This window comes from Porites lutea, chromosome 14 (genome assembly GCF_958299795.1).
Source record: "Porites lutea chromosome 14, jaPorLute2.1, whole genome shotgun sequence".
Classification (NCBI taxonomy): domain Eukaryota; kingdom Metazoa; phylum Cnidaria; class Anthozoa; order Scleractinia; family Poritidae; genus Porites; species Porites lutea.
The window spans coordinates 18,239,499-18,265,540 of NC_133214.1; the positions used below are offsets into that span (position 1 = coordinate 18,239,499).

A 26,042-nucleotide genomic window follows, 5' to 3' on the forward strand; every position below is an offset into this window, starting at 1 on the left:
ACAAATAACCATGTTTTACGCAAGTTTGCCATATTTTATAAGATCGATAAGCATGTTGTTCTTGTTTTGAATTCTCAGTGTCAAGGTGAAAAGTCTGTGAAACCATTCTTCTGAACTATCCTATGGCACGTTTACAGAGCATCTGTATTTGTTTGCAGCACACAGGATCAAAACATAGTTAAAGAGTTCATTATAAGTAAGCTATTAGAAGTATACTTTTCCCGGTTTAAGCTATGAGCTTGAAAGCGCTCAATCCTTAATAAAAGAGGCGGTTTACTTTCAAGTATTGTTAGTCTTCGATTAGGTTCCTTTAAATAGTATTAGCTAAATCATAGGACTTAAACTCGCCCCTGTTAAAGCAAAGAACAATATCCGGATTAACAGAATTGCATAATAATTTTAGAAAGATCGAACACGTCTCAGTTCTGGGGATGAAATTTCGTGAATCATTGGCCATTTATTTCGTTTCTTCGTTGGACTAGGTCAATGCTGTATCGAAAGACTCAAAAGGTATTATGGAACTTTTTTAAGGACGTTATCACTTGCCTGCGCGCGCAGGATTTGTCAGTCCCGCCCAAGACTCCCACGGCACGTCCCTTCCCTAGGCGAAAGCCTGCGGACGAGGTTGGAGACCTGTCTATTATAATAATAAATTAAACAAGGAACGTTGTCAGGCGCTTTCTTTCACTTTCTTCTTTGGGGGGATGGAAACTTTAAAAGACGGAAACTTTGTTCTTGTCACAAAGGTGCCTGTTTAAAGAGTTGACTGGATGTCCTAATACATGATGGAAGAACTCCCCTGGTTCATATTGTAAACATCTACCCGTAGCCAGCGAATGGCATATGTGAAATTTTTTTTTTCTCTCTCATCCAAACTCCAACGTTTCCAAGACGATTGGCCTTGGCCTTCTTTTGAATTGCCAATCTCGGAATCTCGGAAATGACCTATTACCAAAAACAAGGTGTACGATGGTTTATTATTGACGGAAGCCGGAGGCTGAACTAGATATCGCTTATTGAGACCTAGATAAAGCACTTATCAAGCACGTGATAAGCGCTTTTAGCCGGAACCAACACCAAGTGTTGACCTTGATAACAATTATCAAAGAAAACGTAATGATAAATATATGAATTTTATCAATATTTGAACTGCGGAATGAAAAAATAAATGTAAATGATAATAAGAGAACTTGAAGACTTAACTCTGATGGGATCTATTTCTAATCTATTTTCCAGAACAGTGCAGTGGCCAAACTGAAGAAACCTCAGTAATACATGCAGTCAACTTAAGTAACACCGCAAAATGTATTTTTATTAATTTTCTGTTACGTTCCAGAATATCATCTGGTTTAATATTTTCATTTGGCTTTTATGACTATTTTGTCAAGATTGCAGTCTGTGTGGCAGTCACTCGAAAAACTGGTACGGGGGAAATCGGATGTGCGCATGTGAGAACACGCAAAGGTTGTGATCTTACGACGCGCAGCCAACGCACTCGATTTCCGGCGACGGCCACGCAAGTCAGAACTGCACGAAAATTAAGTCAATGAACAAAGTATCCTGATAACATCTTTGAGCTCTATGTTTTCTGTGGTGACTTTCCACGCAGCGCAAAATTCACGCGAGCTGAACAACGTTCATTTTCGTCCCTTGAGACACTCGGCTAAAGACCACGTGACCAAAAAACGACGGGCACTGGCGACGAGAATGTAACACAATAGTAAAACACTGGGTTCCGAGAAACTTAGCAAGCGCACTTGGTTTCAATTAACGACAGAGGCGCTCTCTTCGATGTTCAACCGAGAGTAGGAGTCATTATCACCACTAATTACCTTTAATGGTTATGGGCACACGTCTGCCAGACTGCTAGTTTTAGACCAACTTAAAGCACATGAATTATTGAGATTTTTTATAAGTTGTTGGCGTGTGACCTTATTGTCTGAAAAAAGAACAACGACAAAAAAGACAAGGTGTAACAAACCTTACGAAGTCTTCAGACGGAAAGAAGGCAGGTGGTTTGACAGTTTGCTTTGCTACAACATATCTGTCAAATCCAACGAACATTTTACTAAATGCATGAAATTAACCCGCAAGTAAAACTTGCTTGCACTTAGACTGTCTTTTCAACAGCTGTGCTAACATAAAGATGCCATGTTACGACGAACAGTTCCACTAAACAAGATTTAGACAACGGAAGAGCACCCTTAAATTCAGAGGAAGTGAAAAGCAGGAGAAGACAAAAGAACGAAAGTGCTTTTTAGGGTCTAAAATGTCTGCTAAGGTGACGGCACCTTTGAAACTACAATGATCCACTTAATTCAGGCCTCACTAATTAAGCCGACTTGGTAAAAATAATAATGAATTATTCATTACTGTAAAGAAACTAAAGCCATTAATTTTACTCTGCTTTCGTGCAATAAGTGCTACAGTTCCTGTTTCATGACAGCCTAACACGAGGGAAAAATTAACACAAGAATGTCTCTGACAAGGAAAACTCGTAGAAACAATGGAGCGGCTTATTCGCAAAAAAATCAAAGGGAAATCGCTTTTCCGCTTCAATCAGGGAAGCTTAATTCCGATAACACGTTAGACTATAGACTCTGGCACAAGCATTTTCCACTTTCTTGCCTAACGTTTACACTTAGCGCCTATGAGCCGAGAGCATGCAATACCACCAACACATCTCTTTCTTGAGACGAGGTCTCTTCGAGTCGGCGTTGAGGCAGCCAAGCGCAATTTGCGTAGCAGGTTTGAAGCGGCCTCTACAAAAACAAAAACACAAGCTTTTGAACGGGGATTACGCAAGCGCATGCGCAAATGCATCTGCACAAGAAAAAAGTTGAGAAAATAAGGAATCCGACTTAAACGCTGCGGTCGTTTCACGTCATGAGGAACAGGGATGGCGCAGGGGTGAGAGCACTCGCCTTCCACCAATGTGGCCCGGGTTCAATTCCCGGACTCGACGTCATATGTGGGTTGAGTTTGTTGCTGGTTCTCTTCTCTGCTCCGAGAGGTTTTTCTCCGGGTACTCCGGTTTTCCCCTCTCCGCAAAAACCAACATTTCTAAATTCCAAAGCTCGGGAGATTGGGCAACCACTCCTCACGCTATCGAGCTTAAATAAAATTAATTTAATTTAATTCATAGCTGGTTTGCGAAGCAAGCGCCATACCACGCGCCAACGCAGGCGAAAGAAAATGCTGTCAGATTCGAGAAGTTAACCGCTTCGTTTTTCACCAGATGATGCAGAGAAAACGGCGTATGGAGACAAGCAGACACATTCGCCACTTTTTGAAACGATAAGGAAACTGGAGCCGAAATGTGTCCCGCAATTGCTTCTGGGATCGTTACAGAGGACGCGCTGGTCAGCTATTGGCCAATGCTCCTAGCTATCATCACGATTTGTACACGTGCCCAGTTGCATAGCAAGACAATATCAGGGTTTGCCTGCGTAGCAAGCGTTTCCGTGCGGTTTCTGCCATGCGCTCATTCTAAAGCGGACCACGCTTGCCAAATCATTACTCAATTTCTTTACCATTAGTCTAGCAGTTTCTTCGGGGTTAAAGTCAGTGTACTTATACAAACACGGGTAGGGGTGATTCGTCAGTACTCGTTCCCTAAACGGGAAGGATGTACATTTTAGAATGGCATTTAAGGCGAAAAAACACACCATGCCGCTACTAGATAACTGCTTTTAATAGCTTTGTTAAGTATCCATTAATTTTTATCGCCCTTCCCTCGCTGAACGATGCTTTTTTCTACAAAGGCAAAATTCACTGTACATTAAATTCGTCTCTTCATCGTCCAACTTACCAAATCTTCCAGAAAAATAACTTCTTTTTTATACTACCAGAGGAGAGCAGATACACAGCTAATACAAAACAAATACACCACGCAAAAAGCTTCCCCAAGCCACATTAATTCTCGAAGGGTCTATACAACTTGTCTAGGTAATATTTTCCGCGTAAGCAGTGTAGATTTCAGTAGGGTAGAGTGGGGGGTTACTGTTTTCCCCTGAGGGGGAGGATATGTCTTTATCACCAAGACGACAGGTTTTCTCCAATGTCTTTGAAATAGTCGAGCCTCGCAATTTAGAAGAAGTACTCCGTTCATGTTCCTTACTTTAAGTTGTAAGGCCAAGTGGATATCTCTCTCTTTAACTCCGGCTGAAACACGAAGGTAGGTTCAGCGTTGTATGCGGACTCCAATATTTATCGCCTCGCCGCCGCCAAGTTTTATAAACTGTCGTCACGTGATTACAAAGTTGACTGTCTTTGGTTCGTCGAAAAGGCTTCTTGTCCAGCCTGTTTCTTTTTCAGGGGAGGGGTGGGGTAACACGCTCGCTCGCCACGCACGTCTCTTGACCGCTTGGGTGCTCGATTCTCACGCACTCTCGCACGCTCGCTCAATTGTCGCCGTCACGTGATCAATTCTAGGGAAAAAGGAGAATGGTTTATATTAGTGTGTTGCTAAGCGTACAGCATCTATATCAACGACCTTGGTATTGTTGAACGCTCAAATCAACCTCAAGGACTCAATCACACCCTTTCTAACAATAGTCTCGACCATGTACAGCCCATGATGTCTGATACTTTAACTTCATTACACTTGTATGCAAGACATGAAATTACCTGCGTCACACAATAGTGGCGTTTACGAAATTTCCCACCTACGAAACTATGGGGGCTTTGCTGAGCTATGGAGAGGAGTCTTTGGCGATTTTTCCGCCAGATCTGACGTGCTAACGGGACATATGCAAATCACACAGTGCCGAAGTTGTTAATGATAATTGCGTATGTTTGGGCTTTGCTGACCGAGAAAGACTGAAATGAAAAGTCACATTCCGGGTCATTATAGACAAAAACATTCCTCCAGGCAACAATTCGAATTCATGAGCCTGTTGTCGCCCAGTGGCACACGGCACAGGCACACAGGAGTAATACGGAGCTCGCATTAATAGAGAAGAGCTTTCGTTCAGTCAACAGCTCGAATTCATGAGCCTGTTGTAGCTCAGCGGCACATGGCACAGGCGCACTGGAGTGATACGAGGCATTAATAGAGAAGAGCTTTCGTTCAGTAAACAATTCGAATTCATAAGCCTATTATCACTCAGCGGCACATGGCAGAGGCCCACTGGAGTGTGGCTAAAACACAGTGTGAAGATTTAGACTTGAGAATTTCGAAAAAATCAGATTACGATATAACTCACCTGTTGTTGCTTGAGCTTGCGTAATTCCTTAGTGGCCCAAGTGGCGACTTGTTTGGTTTTGTGAGTTTTTGATCGTCTTCCTTCTTGCAAAAGTTCATTTATAGCTTGTTTTTCTAGATACGGATGCACTTGTGCCCCGAAAGCGGAGCAAATATCACTGCAAAAAAACAAAAATATTGCATTGTCACTGAGGTAACTAATGTTATCCCTAAGTAATCCTTGGTGCAAACCAATAGGATCGCAGCCTCTCATGGTGGTCGCGACAGTCCACCACCTATATGTAAGCCACTGTGAAATGTCACACAAGAAATAACCCAGTGCTATACTCCGCATTTTGGCGGGAAATCATAAGGCCAACCCGCGTTTTTGGCGGGAATTTAACCTGAACGGCGTTTCTGACAATAAGCGAACTGAGGACAACAAGAAAGAAAAAACATTGTTATCAGCACAGGAAAAAGTCGAAAAAAGACTTTATGGAAAGGCATATCATTTGCTGGAGGATAGCTCTGCCCATGTTAAAACCAGGTAAAACATTTTGCTTGTTTTATTGAAGTTTCTTGTACGTTTGTGTGAACTGACACTTAAAACGTCCAAGAACAAATTGTGCCTGAATGATGTTTTGATAAAAAAGCTTACGATTCGGCCGTGCGCGTTTCTCGTTTGGCTGGTAAAGGGAGTAAATGATTCATGAAGTCATTACAACGCCATTCGAAGAGCTACTAACTCGTGGTAGATTTTCGTTATCACAAAATTCGTTGGTTTGTACTTTTTTTCTTTCCCGAAATGTTTCAAATTCCATAAGTTAACTTTTAATTCAAAAACTGGCAGAGGCCGCACCCAATCAACTTTGACAGGGGCCTATAAACTGAATCCATTCTGCGTTTTTCCATTTTCCTTTGCTTGATAAAACGCAAGCTATAAATATAATTCAACCCTGTTAAAGTTCACTGAAACCGTAAACTTGCCTAGCGGCGCGGAGAAATGGCTGTTTTCGCATGCCAAGTATAAACAGCAACGGCATAGAACTGGAACAAGTCGTTCATGGAATATGCACATTGAAAAAATAGCCAAGAAAATCGCATCGGGCATTGGAGTAATTAAACGTTGTAGGCCTTTTGTTAATCGAACCACATTGGAGTCCGTTTTCAATGCCTTAGTTCAACCGTACTTTAATTACTGCAGCGAGGTCTGGGGGCATTGTAACAAAAGTCTTTCGAATAAGCTCCAAAAGTTGCAAAACCGGGCTGCCCGTATTCTAACCTTCTCCAGTTATGACACAAGCGCTGATCCTCTTCTTGAGCAACTCAACTGGAAACGGTTGGATACTCAGCGACAAATACAAGTGGCCACCATGGTCTATAAATCTATACATGGTCTTGCGCCCGACTATCTTGGTTCTCTTTTCACTAAATATAATCCACCTTATAATTTAAGGAACTCTGAAAACAAACTAGCTGTTCCATTGCCCCGCACCAATTTCTTGAAAAATAGCTTTAGCTATAATGGTGCGGTTATCTGGAACAGCTTGTCCCCTGAATTGCGGAAAGCAAAATCACTTAAATCTTTTCGAAATGGTTGTCGCGATTTCTTTCACTGAATCGATAAAACGCACACGGCATCTATGTAAAGCAGAATTCCTTTATTTTCTCTATCTTTACTATTTAAATTTTTAGATCATGTTTATATAGATTAAAGTAGATTGTAATTTTTTATTATTATTATTTTATCTGATAGATTTACCGTGTTTAAATAAAAAATAAAGTTCAAAAGTTCAAAAGTTCACCCACGCCGAACATCGTGCCGGAGAGGTTGGCCTAGAGGGTAGGTGAACTAATTCCCAGTTCTCACCCCTAAATGATTACTTCCCGTTTCGTCTTAGTGGATCCCAGTCCTGGCTCCTACTTATTCACCTCTGTTACGGTCCCAAATCACCTGTTCACACTACACGATGATGTGACACGTAACCTATCCGATATGTGACGCTCCACTTTCGAGATCTGCGCAGCGCAGCTTCGCTAACTTTCAGAAATCGCGCCGAAATCACCGTTCTTATGTATGAACAGAAGCTCTACCCGGTAAAGTTTTCGTGCCGGCTTAAGAGCCATGCGGTATACTGTGAACATAACCTTAAGCTTATTTCTCCTTCTTCATCTATAACTGGGCGCCTAAAGGACAATGAATTTCCTTAACTTACCCTACAAGACCGCACGCACTAGACACGTTGCTTTCAGAATGGTCCTGGTCTGTTGCTACGAGTTCAATAAATTGTATGATGTGCATAATATGGCGGTTAAGCACAGTGAGATCCGCTGTAAGAAAAAGAACACAATTCAGAAATCCACGACTTCAGTCCAATCTCCCGTCAGAGCCCAAATCCTACGCGAAAATGGATTCGAGTGCTGTTGAGTGCAAATCTCGAGTGCTGATTTATTCACATCAGTGGTCAAGAATTCTTTACCAAGAAATCCATAATGTCAATTTTGTGTACGCGTACTTGCGCCAAGGACATCGAGGTTACGTTATCAAAAACGATGTAAAAGTTAATGTTACGAGAGGTTTTACGATTTATGTCAGTCTTCAATGTTCACAACGACGTCTTACGTGAAACTGGGTTCAAGATTTTTGTTCCCCTTGGACAATTTATTAGCCTAAAACCGTAAAAATAAAAGTGATCAAATCCCAGAGCGAGCTGTTTACACAACGTGGTATTCCTAGTTTTCTTGGTATTCCTTATCGCGTCCACACTATACATCTACAGTACAAGTGAAACCGAAGCGATAAGGATAATATAGTTGGACGTTGTGTAAATTCAACAAGTGTCCAAATGGTTTAAAGCCGATGGGATCCAACGCTAAGCAGCGAGTCTTTTTAAAACTCCCTTATATGACTGAAGCCCACGAAGTACTTACCATTCACGGTTCCCTCAGGTACTTCACCCTTTAGCCCTTGGATAATTCCAGTGTAAGCCTCTAAGCAGCCTTCTCTAAGCTCATTCAAATAATCCACCATGTCGTAGTCATTCTGTATATAAAGTAAACAGAAATGACCCTCTCAGTCCACAACTTATTCTTGTTTGTTCACTTTAATTAAAACTTTGTTAGAAAATGCGCTCTATCTTGTTAAAGAAATAGAGGATATTACATGGATAAGTTATTAAATATCAGAAGTTTTATCATTTTGCCCCGAATTCAATGAAAATATCCGTGCTTACTTTTGTGGTGAAGAAATGTACGATGACTTCCGGGGTGTATATTTTTGGAGAATACCTCAAGTTAGACAACTTGAAATAACTTTAAGTTAAATCTTGTCTACGTAGGAGTTCTCGTCGTCGAATCTTAAAGTTTCTAATGACACGCCACTTTCCAACTTGAAATCCAAAAGGGATTACGGAATGTTACAACATTAAATGCGCCTTTAGAACAGAATACAAAAACATCAGAAACAGCGACAAACTGTAATTACTTTGTGAAAGGTTTGAACCCAGGAGTCATTTCAAAAGTAGGTTGAGTTTGATCATCCTGAATAGGACTGTTGTTGTTGACAGTGACTGACTATACTTACTTTGTCAACAGACGTTGCCGAGGCTTGATTTAGAGTAGCTATGACAACGTCGAAGTACGTCTTAAAGTTAGGTCCGATGGCCAGGGCTATGTCACCAAACACAGAGAGGATATGAGGTTTGACACTTCTGTGAACTGTTACATCCTGTGGGAAACAGAAATTAATATTTGTTGAATATACAAAGCTTAAAGGAGGTTTAAGCAATCATGATGGCAAACAGAAACGAAAATGTTTCAAACTTCATCGCATAATACAAGCGTGATGCTAGCCTGCGTAGCAAGCGTTTCCGATCGAGTTATTGCGCGAAAGCTGGAGCGAAGGGGGAACGTTTTCGTTTCTCACTCTCAAGGGCATCGTGTCACAGCGGCGCCCCGGCACAAACTTTCGCGCCGAAGCTGGCGTTTTATTTGTGAATAGAAGACCTATCCGGTACGATCTTTGAGAGGGAGTAACAACTGAAAATCACTTGTGCTGCCATAAAAAGCCTGACACCGTACAGGTCAAGTGTCACAAAAAGCAAAACACCAAGCGAAACCCGTCGTTTCGAACAAGTCATACGAACTCAAGCATTGAAATTGCACAAAAATTTTGACCACTTCAAGTGTAGTTTGCGCGTTAGCATTTGGGGTGAATATTCTACGTTCTTTAAGCCAAGTGCGTGAAACTACCTACACTTAGACTGAATAAACTTATAACGAAACGATTTTGTATCGAAACGATTTTGTATCGAAACGACTTTGTATCGTTTCGACTTGTATCGAAACGACTTACATCAAAACAATTTTGTACCGAAACGACCAGTAATCGGCGAAAGAGTCAACTTACCGCCAGGTTTTCCAGTAAAATCTGCATAAAAAGGTCACTGTAACTCACTATATTTGATCCCAAAGCTCGAGCAATGTCTCCCACCAGCCCCACAGCAGCCACACAAACCTTTAGCGCAACAACAAAAAACAAATATATGAGCACGATGAGATCGAAAAAACAAGTTCCCTAAATGAGCGATCGCCAACGACTGGGGACTCGAAAGGCTCAATATGTTGGAATGGTTATTCTAGCCTGTTTCATGCAGGCGTTCAGATAGTAGAACGCGGCGTTTAGATGGTGGGGAGCAAGTTAAGTATCCCCTCGTTTTTCCACCTCGTCAATTTTTCTGAACGCTTGGAACAGGCTATGGTTATTCAGGCGACTTGAAAAAAAAAGGGAGTTCTCCCAAAAGGAAGTCGAACCTATGACAGTCCAGACGCTCTCCCACTGAGCCACGGGAGACTATTGGGAGCTAATCAGACCGTAGGTTCATATAACAAACTGCTACAAACAGTTGCAACTGAAACTTTCTTTCGGCTTAAAAGGACTGTCCATTATTATTGATCATGAGCTTGAGACCCCCCCCCCCCTCCTCCTTGTCAAAGTTGCTAGCTATACAAGACCATGCTCAGAACTTGAGGAACAACTTTGAATGGAGGGAGAGGGGGGAGGTTGAGTGTTTTATCTCACAGATATGTGATTAGCAGATTTTGAGCAAAAAGAGCCAGTTTTTCGTCTTAGTGTATCAACATTTTTGCAACTGGTTGTAGCCCTGGAATGTCAGTAGGCCGCAAACGCGCAATTACTGGCGTTGTTCTTCAAAAGGAAAGAAACAAAAAGTTATTACCTGGTATTCAGCTTTGTTTTTGAGTGCTTCTAATAAGTATGGTTTAAATGCTTCTATGTATGTCACAAACTGCTCACCAACAACTAGAAACACAGGTAATGACAACGTTGTCAAAACTCAAACACACCTTTAACTTCAAAGCTCAAACGAGTGTCTGCTTTGAGAAATTATAAAATACAGTAACTAATAATGGGCTGATTTAGCAACAGAACCCAAACGTCAGTTGACGACGGCGCACGCAAATCTAAGAACTGGCTTGGCCAATGGTACAGCGGCAAATTGAGCATCGGAAGCCGTGCACAGTCCTTTCTGCGCGCTTTCCCGTCGTCAACTAACGTTCCCGTTCTGTTGTTAAATAAGCCCAATGAACAGAGAGGCAGACAAACAAAGCCAAATCAGCCAACCAGCCAGACACTGTTGCTGATAACAATAGACATAACAGATGCACTATGCACTTTTATCCATGTAGCCATTCCGTCTGATAATAATGATAATGATAATGATAATAACAATCAAAAGTCACATACCCTCCACAAGAGTGCCTATGGCCATGAGCGCATCTTCTTGGACCCCACCTGTTACATTATCACCAAAACTAAGCATCTGAAGCAGGGCATTCATAATTGGATTAGCAATCTGTAATGCGTCTAAGGGGTTCACTTTCCGCAGAACACTCTGTTGGAATCACAAAAGAAAATATGGGTTAGAATATCAAGGCCTCAGCCTGTTACAATATAGTGAAACTTTTCCATCATGGCGGTCGCAGACAGGTTACAGTAAGTCTTGGGCTAAGACAGTGCAACGTCAAATGAGAATGCAAAAGCCTACGAAAGAACTGAACAAGACTTCAGGTGCTCGTTTTGAGCCTCTGCCACTAGTGAATACTGTAATGTCACATTATTTTTGTTAAATTTTCCCAACAAGCATAATAACTCCACACAATGGTTTCAATTAATAAATGACACCATTAAGCGGCCACCATCTATTCAGCGGCCAGTATTTAAAGTCTTGAAATAATTGTAAAAAAGAATGGGAAATTAAACTTCTATTAAGCGTCCACCTTTTGGCTGTTCCAACGAGAGTTCTCCCAATAGGGACTTTAAGATCCAATGACGCGGACGACAACGAGAACGTCAAAAAAACAATAGGTTTAATCAGCAAAACCGCAATTTCGCACGTGCATCACACTTTTTTGTACATTTCTTTCCCGTTTTTGCACGACTGCGACGTGAAAATGCCTAATTTCGCTTTTTACGGAGGACGTAAACAAGCAACGACGAAATTTTATTTCTCTTTCTGAGCTTGGCTATGGTCCCTTGAAATTCAGCTTCAGGGGGGTTCGCCTACAATTGATAAAGTAAGTGGGTAGGAATAATCGCTATAAAGACTGAAAGAACGCATATTCACTTTTTAAGCGACGTTCTTGTCGCCGTCGCGTCGTTGGATCTTAAAGTCCCTATTGTTGTCACCTCTATTAACTGGTCATCAAGTGCTGGATAGACTTAGTTTGGCTTTACCTGGAGTGTAGCACATAGGAGAGACTGAAGGTCATTATATTGGCTTCTGTCAGACATATTTTTCTGCAAAAAAAAAAGTACAGTATTCACTGCCTTTAAACATCATTAACTTCTTGTCTTTCCAAGAAGGAGGCTTTTTAAAGGATGCCAAAAAAATATATAGAAATTGAAGTTTCTATTTCAAGTGTCGCGCTGGCCACTACACCTTACCCATAGCTGATTATGTCAAGCCTAAAGGCACTCATCTCACTCGCCATAGCTCTGATCAAGACGTACTAATTCCCAAGTGCCGTACAAAGCTCTTTCAATTTAGTTACTTTAATCGTATTGCTAAACTCTGGAATACGTTACCTGAATCCACTCGTACTCTTAGTTCTCTTAATCCGTTTAAATCTCATGTACTCCAACGCTATTCGGCTGCTTTTCGTACAAACTATGACGTCACTAACTGTAACACCTGGAAGTCGATCTACTGCAAATGCAGTAGGTCACGTAATCTTCTATTAGCTGGTAACTGCTGCTACTGCTGCGGGAGGGATTCATTCTTATCGTTTTTACAAATGGGATTTTTATACTTTTTATAATGTTTAATGTTTACATAGTTAGTATTTGTGTATTTTCAATAAGGGCACACTTAATTTGGAGCCTTGCTCTGTTGTGTGTCCCGCACCTTCGTCCTTCGTTTTTGTGTCTTGTTCAAACGTATTTTTTTCCCTAGTCTTTTTCAGTATTGTAATCATGATGAAAGCGATTACATGATAATAAAAAAATGACCAAGAAGTGAAGGATGAAAAAAGAGACTGTGTCATCAGTGATTGGTTAGCTTACATCAATCATTAGGACTTGCTGGAGTCTTTCTAGAATAATCAGCGTTGTTTTCTGTACAATTTCATAACAGTCCTGAGAAAAGAGAAAAAGAGAATGATCAACATTTAACTTCTCCTCACAGTAACACTGCTCAGTTGAACACTGAGGTCCTAAGAAAAAAAGGACATGATAAATTGGTAAAAACAACAAGACATTGAAAGACTTCCAATCATTATCACGACACACTATGTGCATCATTGTCACACAAAGAAGCTCAATACAGAAGAATCCTGTTAACTCCTTAAGCCCCAATATCCACTTACAAATTCTCCAAACTGGTCTTTATACATTTCCTTAAGGAATAAGTTGAGAGAATTTGGTAGAAGATCAAAGCATTTTCTATTAAGGAGTTCAAGTTAGCGGGGTTCTACTGTATTTATATACCTTAGCACTATTTTTTATTAATTCCATTATAGCTTCATACGCTGCACTTCTAAGGTTTCCTTGGTTAGCTTCAGGTCTACAAAAAAAGATGAAAAACACCTTATATATTAAATTGTGCCAAAGGGGGCATGATGACCAGAAATGTGTCTGCGTTCGCAGGTTAGCTATCCAAAGATATTGAATAATATTTTTTTAACTTTCTAAAAATGAATTTAAAAATTCATAAAGGAAAGTCTACACTTCAAATAATAAATGTGCACTTATTAGGGAACATTAGCATTTTGGTGTTTACATAATAATAATATTTTTTTTAAAAAAAATTGAATTAATCAACAACTTTATTCAAATCTTGTGAAAACCTATAAACAGAAGAAAAAAAGACTGCAGTAGGGTAATTATAGTTCCCCACCCACCCCCCCCCCCCCCCATATACGTACATGAAATTCTCAAACTATTGAATTAATTCGATTTAAGGAGTATTATAGGATCCCCAGGGGGCATGAGCACATTTCCTTTGTATTTTCGAGCACTTTTTGGGACATTTTTTCTAAAAGCTTGTAATGGGAAAAAAGATCCTTATGCCATGTTTTGATGTAATAATGATCGCCTTTTTCTAGTTTATTATTAGAAATGTGGTCTTTCACTGTATATTTCTCACGAAAAAAGGCGATCATTACTACATCAGAACAAGGCACAAGGAACTTTTTTCCCATTACAATCTTATTCTAAGAAAACTTTAAGAAAAAATGTCCCGAAAACAACTCGAAAATACAAACGAAATGTGCTCATGCCCCCCTGGGCATCCTATAATACTCCTTAAATCAAATTAATTCAATATGGCCGGAGTATTGGTAAAAAGGTCTATTCATTGTAAATCCATTATGCCTCTCTAGTAGTAGTAGAAGCAGTAGCAGCAGTACGTAGTAGTAGTAGTGCAAATTTCAGAAAAATGTCAGATGGCCATCACATACCTTACGGTGACCTCAAGGAGCTTGCTTAATATTTGAGAAAACCACATGGATAGAGCATAAGTTGGTGGTTCTTCTTCCTCGTCTGGAACTGGGGCAGCATCGTATGCTGCTTCACCAAGAGAGTTGAATGCCTGAAAACACAACCCAGCCAGAGTATTATTTCCTCATATCATTAAAATGTGAATCCATGCTATTTCAAACTTATATTCTTATTCCATTTCCTTCAGTATGTTAAAAAAAGTGAACAGACGTCATTTTAACTTAACTTAAAAATTGGATTGTCACTGTCAATGTTGCCTGTCGTTTCTACCTTTGGAAGGCCTGGTTTATTTTTCTGCATTTTTACAAGATAAAATGTAGTTTCTTACCCAGCATACATTGGCAGCAACGCGGGGCTCAGAATCAAGGCCAGCTAACAAAGCGTCCACAAGTGGTTGAAGGAAACGGTCAATAGCTATTTGTGGCAATATCTCGCATATCCGACCAAGAGTCCACGCCACAGAATCTCTTACAATAACACTACGATCTTGCATTGACTCTATGAGTGAGGGCATTAACTGCAAAAGAAACCCTTCTTCAAACACTCGCTTCAAATGAGAGAAAATTAGCAGCAAGAAGGCACTCAAAAGGCTAAAAGTACTAAGTTTAAAATGTCAGCTGTGACCAACAGAGTAAGAGAAAAATTCTCTTATCCACTTGTCCTTCGGGCAAGCACTATATTAAATTTGGTTTTCCGAAACCCAAGAGTCCTTGTCCAAACTGCTTTGCTCGAAACTAGAGTATTTAAAGATTTTCTCTTGATTCACTTAATTCTTTGCTAGTATCCCAGATTTTTTCTTTTCTCTGTTGCTTTGAGCCTGGGAATGAGTTATGTCTTGGTAATTTGAAGTCAATTTTCAACTGTTTCCATACTATTTCTTATTTAAAATGTGCTTGTCCCACGGACAAGTCATGTCAAAGTTTACATGTCCAAACTAAATCTGTACCTGTAGCGGACCATTGGACATAGGTTTGGCTCACCCTGGACCAAGAATTATGAATGACTAATGGCAGTGCACTGTCATCCAGGTACGACTCTATCACCCATGTTGTGAAAAGCTTGAAACATGAAGTACAACCCCCTCATGACTGGCTAGTTAATCACGATGACAAGCGATGGAGTGAGTGGAAATTACCCTCACATCACTCAACGGCAGCAGTGAATTGCAATCTTTCGATCTGCATTGATACTATTCTAACTCACTTACTGTGTCATATGTAGGTAAACCCTCCAATAGTTAAATTCTAAGAACACTATCCAAGTTCAGAAATAGAAAAAAAATTTGTCGCTCTTTCTTTACATCCTCTGTAAACGTGAAATTGGTTATTTTTACATCACAGTCATGCAGTGACGACAAAGAAATATATTAAAAGGCATGATGTATGAGCAAAGTGGTTGTTTTGCTTATTAAACCTATTGCTTTGTTGATGTTCTTAATGCCAAGGCTGTCATCAGATCTTAAGGTCCCTACTAAGTATGCTTTGCAACTTAGATAGTTCTATTTTAACAGACTCAATCTCACCTCAGTCGTAAGTTCTTGCAGATATTTGGGGTCAGGTCCTTCAAGAATTGCACCTGAAAAAAAAAATACTGCATACGTAAGGTTTACATGAAGCACCACACAAACCGCATTTTAAAAAATATTACGGTATTTTCCACTCTGGCCAATTATCCTTGGGACCTTGTAAATTATTTTTGACTTAAACCTGAAATGGAGCTCATAAAAACAAATGAAATCGCCATGGAATGGCGAAGTTAAAAGGAATATTTCACCTTCTTTTGTCAAGTATGAGGTTTGCTTTTAAACTATAAGATTTGAAGTCAACTTTCGACTGTTTCGGTATTTTCTCTACTAAAAAATGTGCTTTTCCCATGGACAAGTCAAGTTAAAGTTTTTCATGTCCGAACTAAATTTCTATGTGTCCTGTACAATCGGACATAAGTTTTGGCACACCTTGCTCAATAATACTGGCAGTTTACGGTTACCCTTTGACCTGTTATGCTTGAGTTTGGCTGCATTTACCTCTCCCAGCCTCAAAACCAAATAACATGAACCCACCTAATGTCATTACAGCAGCATCTCTTCTTTTCCAGTCAGGGTTTTTGATGTTTTCTTTAATGAATGACAAAACATGAGGAACGATGTGATGTTCAGTGCACTGGGCTAGCAGCATAAGACAAACACCACCAGCTTTACAAGGATTCCAGTCATCTTCATCATCAAATTCCTCCTGTAAATGATGGGTCAAAACAATTCACCTTAACCCTTTAAGCCCCAATATCCACATACAAATTCTCCAAACTGATCTCCAGACATCTCCTTTAAGAATTAGTTGAGAGAATTTGATAAAAGATCATGGAATTTTCTCTATGGTGATCATTTTATTAATTCTCTTAACTTTATCTCTTGAAAGTGTATGGATATTGTTAGGAGAAAAGTGATGTTGGTCACTTTTGGGACTTAAAGGGTTAAGTAACGACCTAGTTAATTTCAATCAATCAACCAATCAATCATTTAGTTTGACATGTTACGTCGAGGAGCTAAAAAACTCGTTTAAAATACGAACGTGTATTTAGCACCCTTTTCCTTTGCCACTTTCGGGAGGGTCATTAGGAGGTTGCTACTTTCGGGTAGCTTAAAAAGTGTCCCATACATGGGCCCTTTGAATTAACGGTCATAATATCGCAACAAATGTGAAACATTCACACTTTTTATTGGTGAAACTTTTCTCAAATTATTGTTTTGAATAACAACTCGAACCAATTGTTTGATTATGGTATGGGTATTAGGAGTCGGAGACAAAAGATATTTGATAAAAATGTAACGATGGTACTTTAAGAGTTATATATTTTCCTTTAAATGGGATTTATGTCACAGATCATTGTAATCCTTAAAAATAATTAGTTCTTACAAAATGGAGTTGTGGAGTTTAATCTAACCTGTTTCATGAGGCAATCTATCAAATATGGAATTATAAATTCCAAAGCTCCTTTAGCATAAAACATGCTGGACTGCTCTGGCTTCCTGTTAGATTCAGCTGCCTGATCAAAATAAAACGTTCTTGTAAATGAAGTTGTTCTATTTGCTTCAAGGATAAGTTAAATAAATAGTGTCTTACTAAAGATCATGAAATTAAAGTGATTCAAAGTACAAAAATTTCGCAAAATGGCAAAATTTAAGTGTTGCGAAAATTTCATGTAAAAAGGTATCAACATCATTGTTTATTTGATAGAGAGGTGATATATAATCAATTTTATCATAAGGGCATGTAGCCTCGATTAAGCGGATACAAGCCTGTTACAAGCAACACACACACACACATATATGTTTAAGACTACGACCACACACGTGGGGTGTATGTCCCCTGCCAACTCTTTAAACAGATAGAAGTGTGAGTTCTTTCACATCCATAAGAGCCAAATCAGTAGAGGTGCGGTGACAGGGTGGGCTGATATCAGCCTGCAAAGAAAATAGTGTCTGCGAGCCCAGGGCTAGTGGATTTTGCTATCGCGCTGAAGGGAATTCTGTTCTTAACTCTCACTTTACCTCTGTTCAACAAACTCAAACACTGCTGTCCACCAAAGTAAGGGCTGTTTGCAGTGTTTAATTACTTGTCTCTATCTTACTTTGTCCTTGCTTTGACATCTGTAGTAACTAAATCTACCAAACATGACTTCAATTTTCCATAACTTTTCATGACTGAAAATAAAATTCCATGCTTTTCCAGACCTGGAAAATGAAACTCTTAAATTTCACGGCTTTCCAGATTTCCAATGACCCATAAACCCTTGGTGAAAGTTTTTTTGGCCCTGGGATTAATTTAGGAAGACCATCGAAAAAAGTATGTTTTCAATGATTCAAAATTCTTCTTCCAGATCAAAATGATTAACCAGCAACAGATTTCAAAAAGAAAATAGAAACCTAATACACTCCACCATGCGCAGCAACACACAGAAGCTTAATTAATAGACAGGTGTAAACGTCTTGGGTATCAATCACTTATTACCTCTGCAGCTTCAATAGCTAGGTCCATTTCTTCATCACAAATTGTAGACCAAAACTCAATTCCTTGGAGAACAACCTCATCGACATCAGATTTCATTGCCTCCATACAAATCTAACAGGGCAAAATAAAAATTGTACAGATTGCGTGGGCATTATTTAACCTAGGGGCTGCTTCTGCATGCCAAAGGATACTCCGGAGACTTACCCTTGCAGGGTTTTCATTACGAATTCAAGTAGCAAGAGAAAGGTGTAATGTTACAGGAGAATATTTTGAAAGCGGCTCCACATTTGAATAAAAAATAGTCAGAGGCTACCGAACATAGCCAGAGAATTCTGCATGGTAAAAGGAAAATTCTCCAATCTCTGATGCCTCATGAACACCCCGCCCTTGCACTAGACTTACCCTCGCAAGTGGGTTAAAGTTACCTCTAGTTTACAAACAAGTTTCACAGGTAGGGTTGCCCTATAACCCGGGTCGACTCTACCAGCTTTACTAATGTGTTTCACCATGTGGGATATCCTTTGTCACATCCAAATAAAACTAGATAATCTTTATGGAAACGACATGAAATTCAAGAAAAAATGGGAAAATATTTTCAATGGGATCAATTTAGGTTTCTTGGAGACTTTCCTCCTACCCCTCCCCTAGGCCACCATTTTGTCCTGAGTGAGAAGTGAGTGATAATGTTGGCTTAGGATAGGGGTAGGTGGGAAGTTTTCCATATGTTTATAATTTAGCTCAGAAATTGGATATTCCATTCAAATTGTCAAGATTACTGGTCATGTATGACAGAGGAAAGTTCTCCCGGGTAGGCGAGTTATTCCTAGCAGAGCATTTACCAGGTAGGTACAGTTACACTAGCATTAGGGTAACCCTTCTACCTTGTAAACACGTCATGTAAAAAAAGAAGAAGTGTGCGAGTGCCAGGGTAACCCTGTTGCAAGGGTAACCCTAGCACCAGTGTTACCCACCCTCCAGGTAAACAGGGCCTTATTTGCATGAAAATGAGAAATGATCGATTTTCATATCAGTGGCTTCACACTTAGCCTTGCTTTAAAACAGAGGCTTTAACTAGGGAAACTCGAAAACAGCCTATTTTCTAAAAAACCTTTTCTAACGTGGCAATTAACAAAAACTTACTGGAAACAATGCATCACCCATGTACGCCTTCATATGCTGGTAATACAAAGACATTATCTTCACAATATTTTGCAAGCCTGCAACCTTCAGCTACAAAAAAAATGAGGAAAATCGAAAAAGTTAGTCCAGAGAAACATGAGTTGGACATGAACAAATCAAAATGTGTTCTGATGGTCAGAGAAACCCAGAAAGTACCAGATATCATAAAATTCTGAAAATATGCCCCTCTATTTATAAGCTACCCAAATTTGACATAAAAACGCCACACTTAAAAAGCCTAATTAAAAAATATGTTCCTGGAGCTTATATTTGGAAATGATCATCAAACAAAAATTACAATGCATCATAGTGGTATATGTGAAGAAGCAATATTTTAAATGTTAGACTTCTACAAACCTGAGCTAAAGCATTATTTGCTAAGTCTGAACTGGCAGTGATTTTGTTACCTCTGTGTCCTGCATTCCTCACGCATAAAAAATCCCCAAAGAAGCAAAATAAGTTATGGCATGGGGGTCCCGTATGATGCAAAGATCGATCAATCGATCTGAATGTGTATTTGTAGAAATAACCACCCGTTTGTGTAATTTCTGTGGCAGTTATTATGGTTGTTGTTTGACAATACATATTTCTTTTAGTCTTTGTCATGCTTTAAAATAAAGCACTATATTTTAATTTCAGTATACTGTAATACAGAGTTTTGGAGTCTGTCTTCAGATTAACTGTCTGGTTACATAATCACTGAACTGGCATGACTAAAAATTTGTATTAAACAGTACCTTTTGTCAGATAATCTTCACCAAAATTTCCATAAAAATGGCAAGCACTAAAGAACAATTATTGTTTCAAATGAGGATGACAAAAAAAATTACCTGGGTATCATCTGCTACACTTGCTTGACAAACTACCTGCATGATGAAATTACGTTCTCCCTGAAAGATAATTAAAACAGAAAATGGAAAAGTTAAACAAGATAACAATAAAGTAGAAGAAAACAAAAAGCCAAATTACCTCTCTTTCAAAATTCTGCTTTGAAAATTCCAGGGAGTTTAAAAGGGCATTAGTGGCTGCTATTCTGATCTGGAGGCTGAGAGCAAAAATTGTACATAAAAGTTAAACCAAGTTCATTATATAGAGGATATTACACGGTGGCGCTAAGATATGAATTTTATTTTCGAGTGGCAAAACAATATTTCACGAATGAGCACAGCGAGCGAGTAAAATATTGTTTTTGCCACGAGAAAATAAAATTCATATCTTCAAGCTGCCGTGTAATGTTCTTTTTGTTATATAGACAAAAAGACATCGATAACATAATAAAGGGAAATGACCGAAATTACGTCATCGATAAACTCACGTGTGAGATTATGGAAAATAAACCACTCAGCTCCCGGATGTAGTTTTTATGAATGTTACGAGTGGTATATTTTCCAGTAAAACACTCGTGTCTATATAATAAAACAAATTGATCTTTGGTTTTCCCCAATACATAATAATTAAGAGCAGTGTTTGTACATTTGTTTTTTTCGCCTACTGAAGCAAAAGTGTTTAACTCACGTACTTTACAAGGACCCAGATCATTTCAGGTTACTGGTATATATTTTATAGAGAAGGTTACCTAATCCGGCCCAACAATTAACATAACAAAATGATCTAGACTTACTTTGGCTCTTCATTTTTCATTCCTGACACAATTGCTGTCAAAATTTTATGTGACTGATCAACTAAGTGCTCTGGTTCCTAAAGAAGACAGTTCAAAAGGGAAAAAACTACAATCAGAACACTCCACAAACATCAGCATTTCAACATATTAGGGCCATTTATACAAGGAAAAATAAGACGCGTCTTACATAAGACGCGTCTTAAATAAGACACGAACTTTCCGTATAAACAGCACATTTCGTCTAAAATAAGACGCGGCTTAGCTAAGACGCGTCTTATTAGATAAGACATGCTCGTATAAATGGTACAGTTCGCGTCTTATTTAAGACGTGTCTTATTTTTCCTCGTATAAATGGCCCTAATGTCAAGCTGCTGAAAGCCCATTAAAGCACTTACAGTGTGACTACTCAGTTGGGGCAACCTAGACAAAGTTGACCAATTGGATTACAGGAAAATAATAATACATTCCGAGAAAGTTGGTTGTCAATCATACTTACCACAAAAGGAAATAAACAACATGGATCAAAATCAACCAATTACAACATACAGACGAGACCTTTTGAACCTGCTGAAGAAAGCACGTGTTTTCCAGAGGTCCATTAGAGTGGGTGACGGAGACAAAAAATGCACAAGAAAGTTATATTTTTGACTTGAGTTCACATGTTATTGTAAAGCGCGGCAATATTACCAAAGAAATTACTGGTAATGATAAAAAAATGTGTCTCATGGGTGTTGTACGCAAAGTTTAGAATAGAAAAACATTGTCTGCTGAAACATTTTGCTTTCCTGATAAACGTTTGCAATCAATATTTAATTTTTTTGCATCAAGTAACTTATTGTTTTTTTAGAAGCTGCTATTTGGCCCACAACAAATTTTCCATGACTGTATTGTTATTTTCCTGTAATACTTTTGGTCAACTTTTTCTAGGTGGCCCCAGTTATAGTAGTTGCACTGTAATTCCTGAAGACATTGTAAATTTAACTTATTTGCTGTTTTCACTTGAGATTTTCAATTTAAGCTACAGCTTAAGGGTATAATCTACATGCAAGCCCAAGATAAAGGAGAAATTAAAATGTTTCATTGTTTTTTAACATTTTTGTCTCTTCAGTGACCTCCTCCTTACTTGTTAGTGTCATTGAAAAAAAAACAGGAAACATGTTAAAAGGTAAATAATAATTATGATAATGATGATGACAACCAGCGTTCGTACCCTTTTTTAAACAAAACATTCAAGGACTTTGAAAGGACTTTCAAGGACACATTTCCCATTTTTCAAGGACTCCATTCAGTGCGAAGCCTTGAGTCTTATGTCTCTTTTAGTTCTTCCACAACATGAGCAATTTTATCCTGAAAGTATTTCTGTGGTTGCTCTTTTCCTTTGGTTTGGATAACATTAGCACCAAACTTCAAGGACTTTCCGGCAAAGACTGCAATTTTCAAGGACTGTCAAGAAGCGTACGAACTCTGGACGATGATGATGATGCCAATAACTATAACAATAACTAATAATGATGATGACTATGTCTTTAAAAGATTGTTTTCACTCATGTGATCATGGAGTGGCTATGTAAATTTTTTGAAACCAAAAAGTATTTGCTTGAGAAGAGTTCAATCCCCACAGGATATTTTGGTACAGTATCAACATGGCCACTGTTTAAATGTTTTGTACACTAACATCATCATCATCGGTCGGCTGCACTAACATGGCCACTGTAACATGATGTGAAAATGATCTTTTATCATCTAAAGACAAAAATTCACATCATCATTTACAAATAACCTATATTAAAAATAGGTGAAAGATTAGAAAGTTACAATGCACATTTTCATCATCTATTTACAATGTATAAAATGTGTCAGTATTGGTCTTTTTCAAACAATAATGTGACAAGCTCAGCATTAACTTCGAAATGCAAGAAAAGTTATTGGTAATAATTAATCACTGATACAGTGCCACGTAGAGTAAAATTCTGATGAGAGGCCTTCCTAAAAATTTCAACATCACCCCTTTCCTGTAATACTCTATTAATCAATTCCTTTGGAAGGATACCCGCATTTGCAACAACGAGGGTTTAAAGGACTGACAGTTAATGAATAAGGTACTCACAATATCTTGACAGAGATAGCCAATTGCTTCCAGTGCTTGCTCTCTTAGTGAATCTGCGCTGGTTGGTTGCACTGCGATGTTTTGTAGAATATCAACCACTTCCAACCACTGTCTGTTAGGTATCTCAGCACAAGCAATAGCCGCTATACACTTTTTGCAAAAAATATGAAACAAGATAAAATATATTATTTCATAAAAAAGCAGCGTTCTCACTGAAAATTTAGCTCGGTAGGTAAGGGATCCATCATGACTGGTAAGGCAGAAAATATATGCCAAAAGCACACTTTCCTGGGGGGGTGGGGGGGGGGGAGAGAAGTGAGAGACATGGCCCTGCCGTCACTGGGAAATTTAGGAGCTATGTTCTCTGAAATGTCATTCCCTCATTTTGACACCTATTTTATGCAAATTGGCCGTTGTTCTCTTTAAACAACAATTTAAAATGTTTCATTTCGATAATTTCACTCTGTCTTGAATGTTCTCTTTTCAAAGTGCATGGCCCATAAAAATAGAAAAGCTGTGTATACTCTACTACTTTTCCATACATTCATTCATTTCCTTGATTGGATCAAATCACAACTTGCGTATTTTTTAAAGCTACTTGTTTAATTTTAGTAAACCTTCAAGCAGTTGCAGGCCGTAAGAAGTGTTGCTTCAGGCAGAAAATTTTAACAGTTACTACCTGATAAGGAGAACACTGAAATAAGACCTTTCACATCAGGGGTGTAGGCACTCCATAGCCAATAACAAATGCAAAGAATTTTCACAGTTGGGTATGTGTACACATTTATGAGACTGGCAGGTTCCACCCTCCACCCTGCCACAAAAGCCTTTCTTTCCCTTGCCCAATTTTGGCATACTCCAAATATATTTCTGCATGAATCAAACAAGATCTTCGTTGAGCACGCAAACCATGTTATTTGAAAACAGTTTTTGAACCCAGGCCTAGTAGCCGTACGCTTGGTACAGTGGGCTCAGTTATGACCACTAGTTAATTGGGTAGTACTTATGAAGCAGTGGCAGAGCATTAATGGATCCACTGACCCACAGGTTTAAAGTCCAACAAATGCGAACACACATGTTCACACTGTTCCCTGTTCAGCTGTATTAACTATGAAGTGTAGTCGTTGACAGCAGCGTTAAATAAATGCAAATTCACATTTTGTTCTCCTTAGCTAAGACACTGTGTAATGAGCTGGGTCATTTTACTTTTTCTTCTCTTCATGCCTTGATCCAATCTAACACTTGTAAGAACTATAACTCCAGCAGGAACTTGCAGACGGTTTTTACTGCAAATAATACTCCTGAAATGCACGCCTTTACCCTTAAAAGCTCTGATACAGTGTTAATTACACCTAAGTCGTGGATCCCTAGTTCACGGGCAGAAAAGCTTATTTTTAAAGGTTTTCTCGTAAGCTGATGTACCCCAGACAACGAGTGCTGGTATGCAAAAGATCTAAAAACACCACCATTAAAAACAACTTCCCAGGTTCTTAAAAACTTTGGAGAGGAAAGGTTGTTTTTCGTTTAGTTTCGTACAGTAATGATCCTACTGAACGGAAACTTGTGATTACCTGAGGAGCAATGGCGGGCCTTGCTTTCTCTGTTCCTAGTGTTTGAATAACCTGCAAGAAACCAATTGTTTTGTTTTAGAACTTCGCAAAATATCAACAATACGAGCCTCATTTTGTCTCTTACCCTCGTTTTAACGTGATTTTTTAACTCGTCAGATAGGGAGATCCATCGTTGTTGGTACTGCATTCGGACAGTGGGATCTTTCGATGTGAGCTGATTTTTAAGCTGTAACCCCGCAGCCATTCGTGCAACTTGAGACTTGCCTCCATCAGCTAATTCGTTCACTAACGCCGCTAAAAACTGAGGCTGTCGAAACGAAAGAAACGCATGAGACAACGAGTAAATTTCAATTTAAAGGCCATGAAAAGTACAAATTCCGTTGGTGAAACTTGTACATTGTGGAGTAAGTGAATGGAACGTAAAACTTAACTAACTTCCACTACCGGGTGGCGCGCAAAATAAACCGAAAGCTTTCCACTGTTAAACGGCTACCTAAGCCTAACTATTCTTACCAAATTTCCTTGGGCAGCTTCTTCCAGATAACGTTGAGCGCTTTGAAGTTCATTTTGATCTACACGATTTAATAAACATCAATATTAACATTCAAATGTAAGCGAAATTTGAAACATATCATGCAATGACGACCATGTGCTTTACTCCGCACAAATTTTCCCTGTCACAACCGATCAGTCAAATCATACAGCAACTTTACCTGGAGAAACCGTGGCTTCGAGGACTTTAGTCAGATCCATTTTCTTCTTAGAAAGCAACCGTTTAAAGACACTCCCTCCTATAAAACAAAATTTACAGCCGTACAGGAGGAAATTTGAAATGGGCAATGACCAGGGACAGTTTCGCGCCGTCGTGATAGGGTTTGATCCAATTGACATTGTTTCCATCCCCCTCTAGGAATATCTCTGAAATTTGAATGGCGGAAGAATGAAATGAAAGAAATGAAATCATAAAAATAAAGAAAGCCGCCGCCTAGGAAGCTTTTTGACAACATAAAAATTTTAGGTCATTGAATGTGAATGAGAGAAACATTCAAAAATGTAAATATTTATATGCGCAAAAAGAATCCTGTCAGAACTACAGACTGCAGTTAGTAGTTAATCATTATGCATGTAACAGACCATCTTCATGGCCTCTTAATGTGAGACAAGCAACCAAAATTAAGATAAACATAGTCAGAGTTTAAAACTCTCCACAGTATAATCTACCCGCTAGAAAGAAAAAAAAGAAAATCTCTGAGGGATGAAAACGCTAAAGTCACGTTTCACTAGCTTATGATGATTGTGTTTGGCCTGTCAACACCGAATTTCCTGCTGTTTGATGAAGTACAATAGCAGTGTCAT

General features: G+C 39.0%; 1 protein-coding gene across 1 annotated transcript; it reads right to left on the minus strand.

The window, feature by feature from the left end:
• Positions 1-3,676: 3,676 nt before the first annotated feature.
• On the minus strand, positions 3,677-25,536 carry LOC140924211 (importin subunit beta-1-like). The gene is made up of 26 exons (XM_073374246.1): positions 25,400-25,536; positions 25,200-25,258; positions 24,811-24,993; positions 24,687-24,737; positions 23,116-23,265; positions 21,009-21,085; positions 20,357-20,432; positions 20,218-20,277; positions 19,349-19,438; positions 18,209-18,319; positions 17,142-17,243; positions 16,261-16,432; positions 15,724-15,776; positions 14,530-14,718; positions 14,162-14,292; positions 13,191-13,266; positions 12,768-12,839; positions 11,940-12,002; positions 10,950-11,097; positions 10,423-10,505; positions 9,594-9,701; positions 8,769-8,912; positions 8,117-8,228; positions 7,402-7,516; positions 5,208-5,364; positions 3,677-4,430 (listed from the first exon to the last, which is right to left on the minus strand). The coding sequence occupies exons 1-26, from the start codon at positions 25,437-25,439 to the stop codon at positions 4,425-4,427; spliced, it is 2,628 nt and encodes an 875-aa protein (XP_073230347.1). The 5' UTR covers positions 25,440-25,536; the 3' UTR covers positions 3,677-4,424.
• Positions 25,537-26,042: the final 506 nt, after the last annotated feature.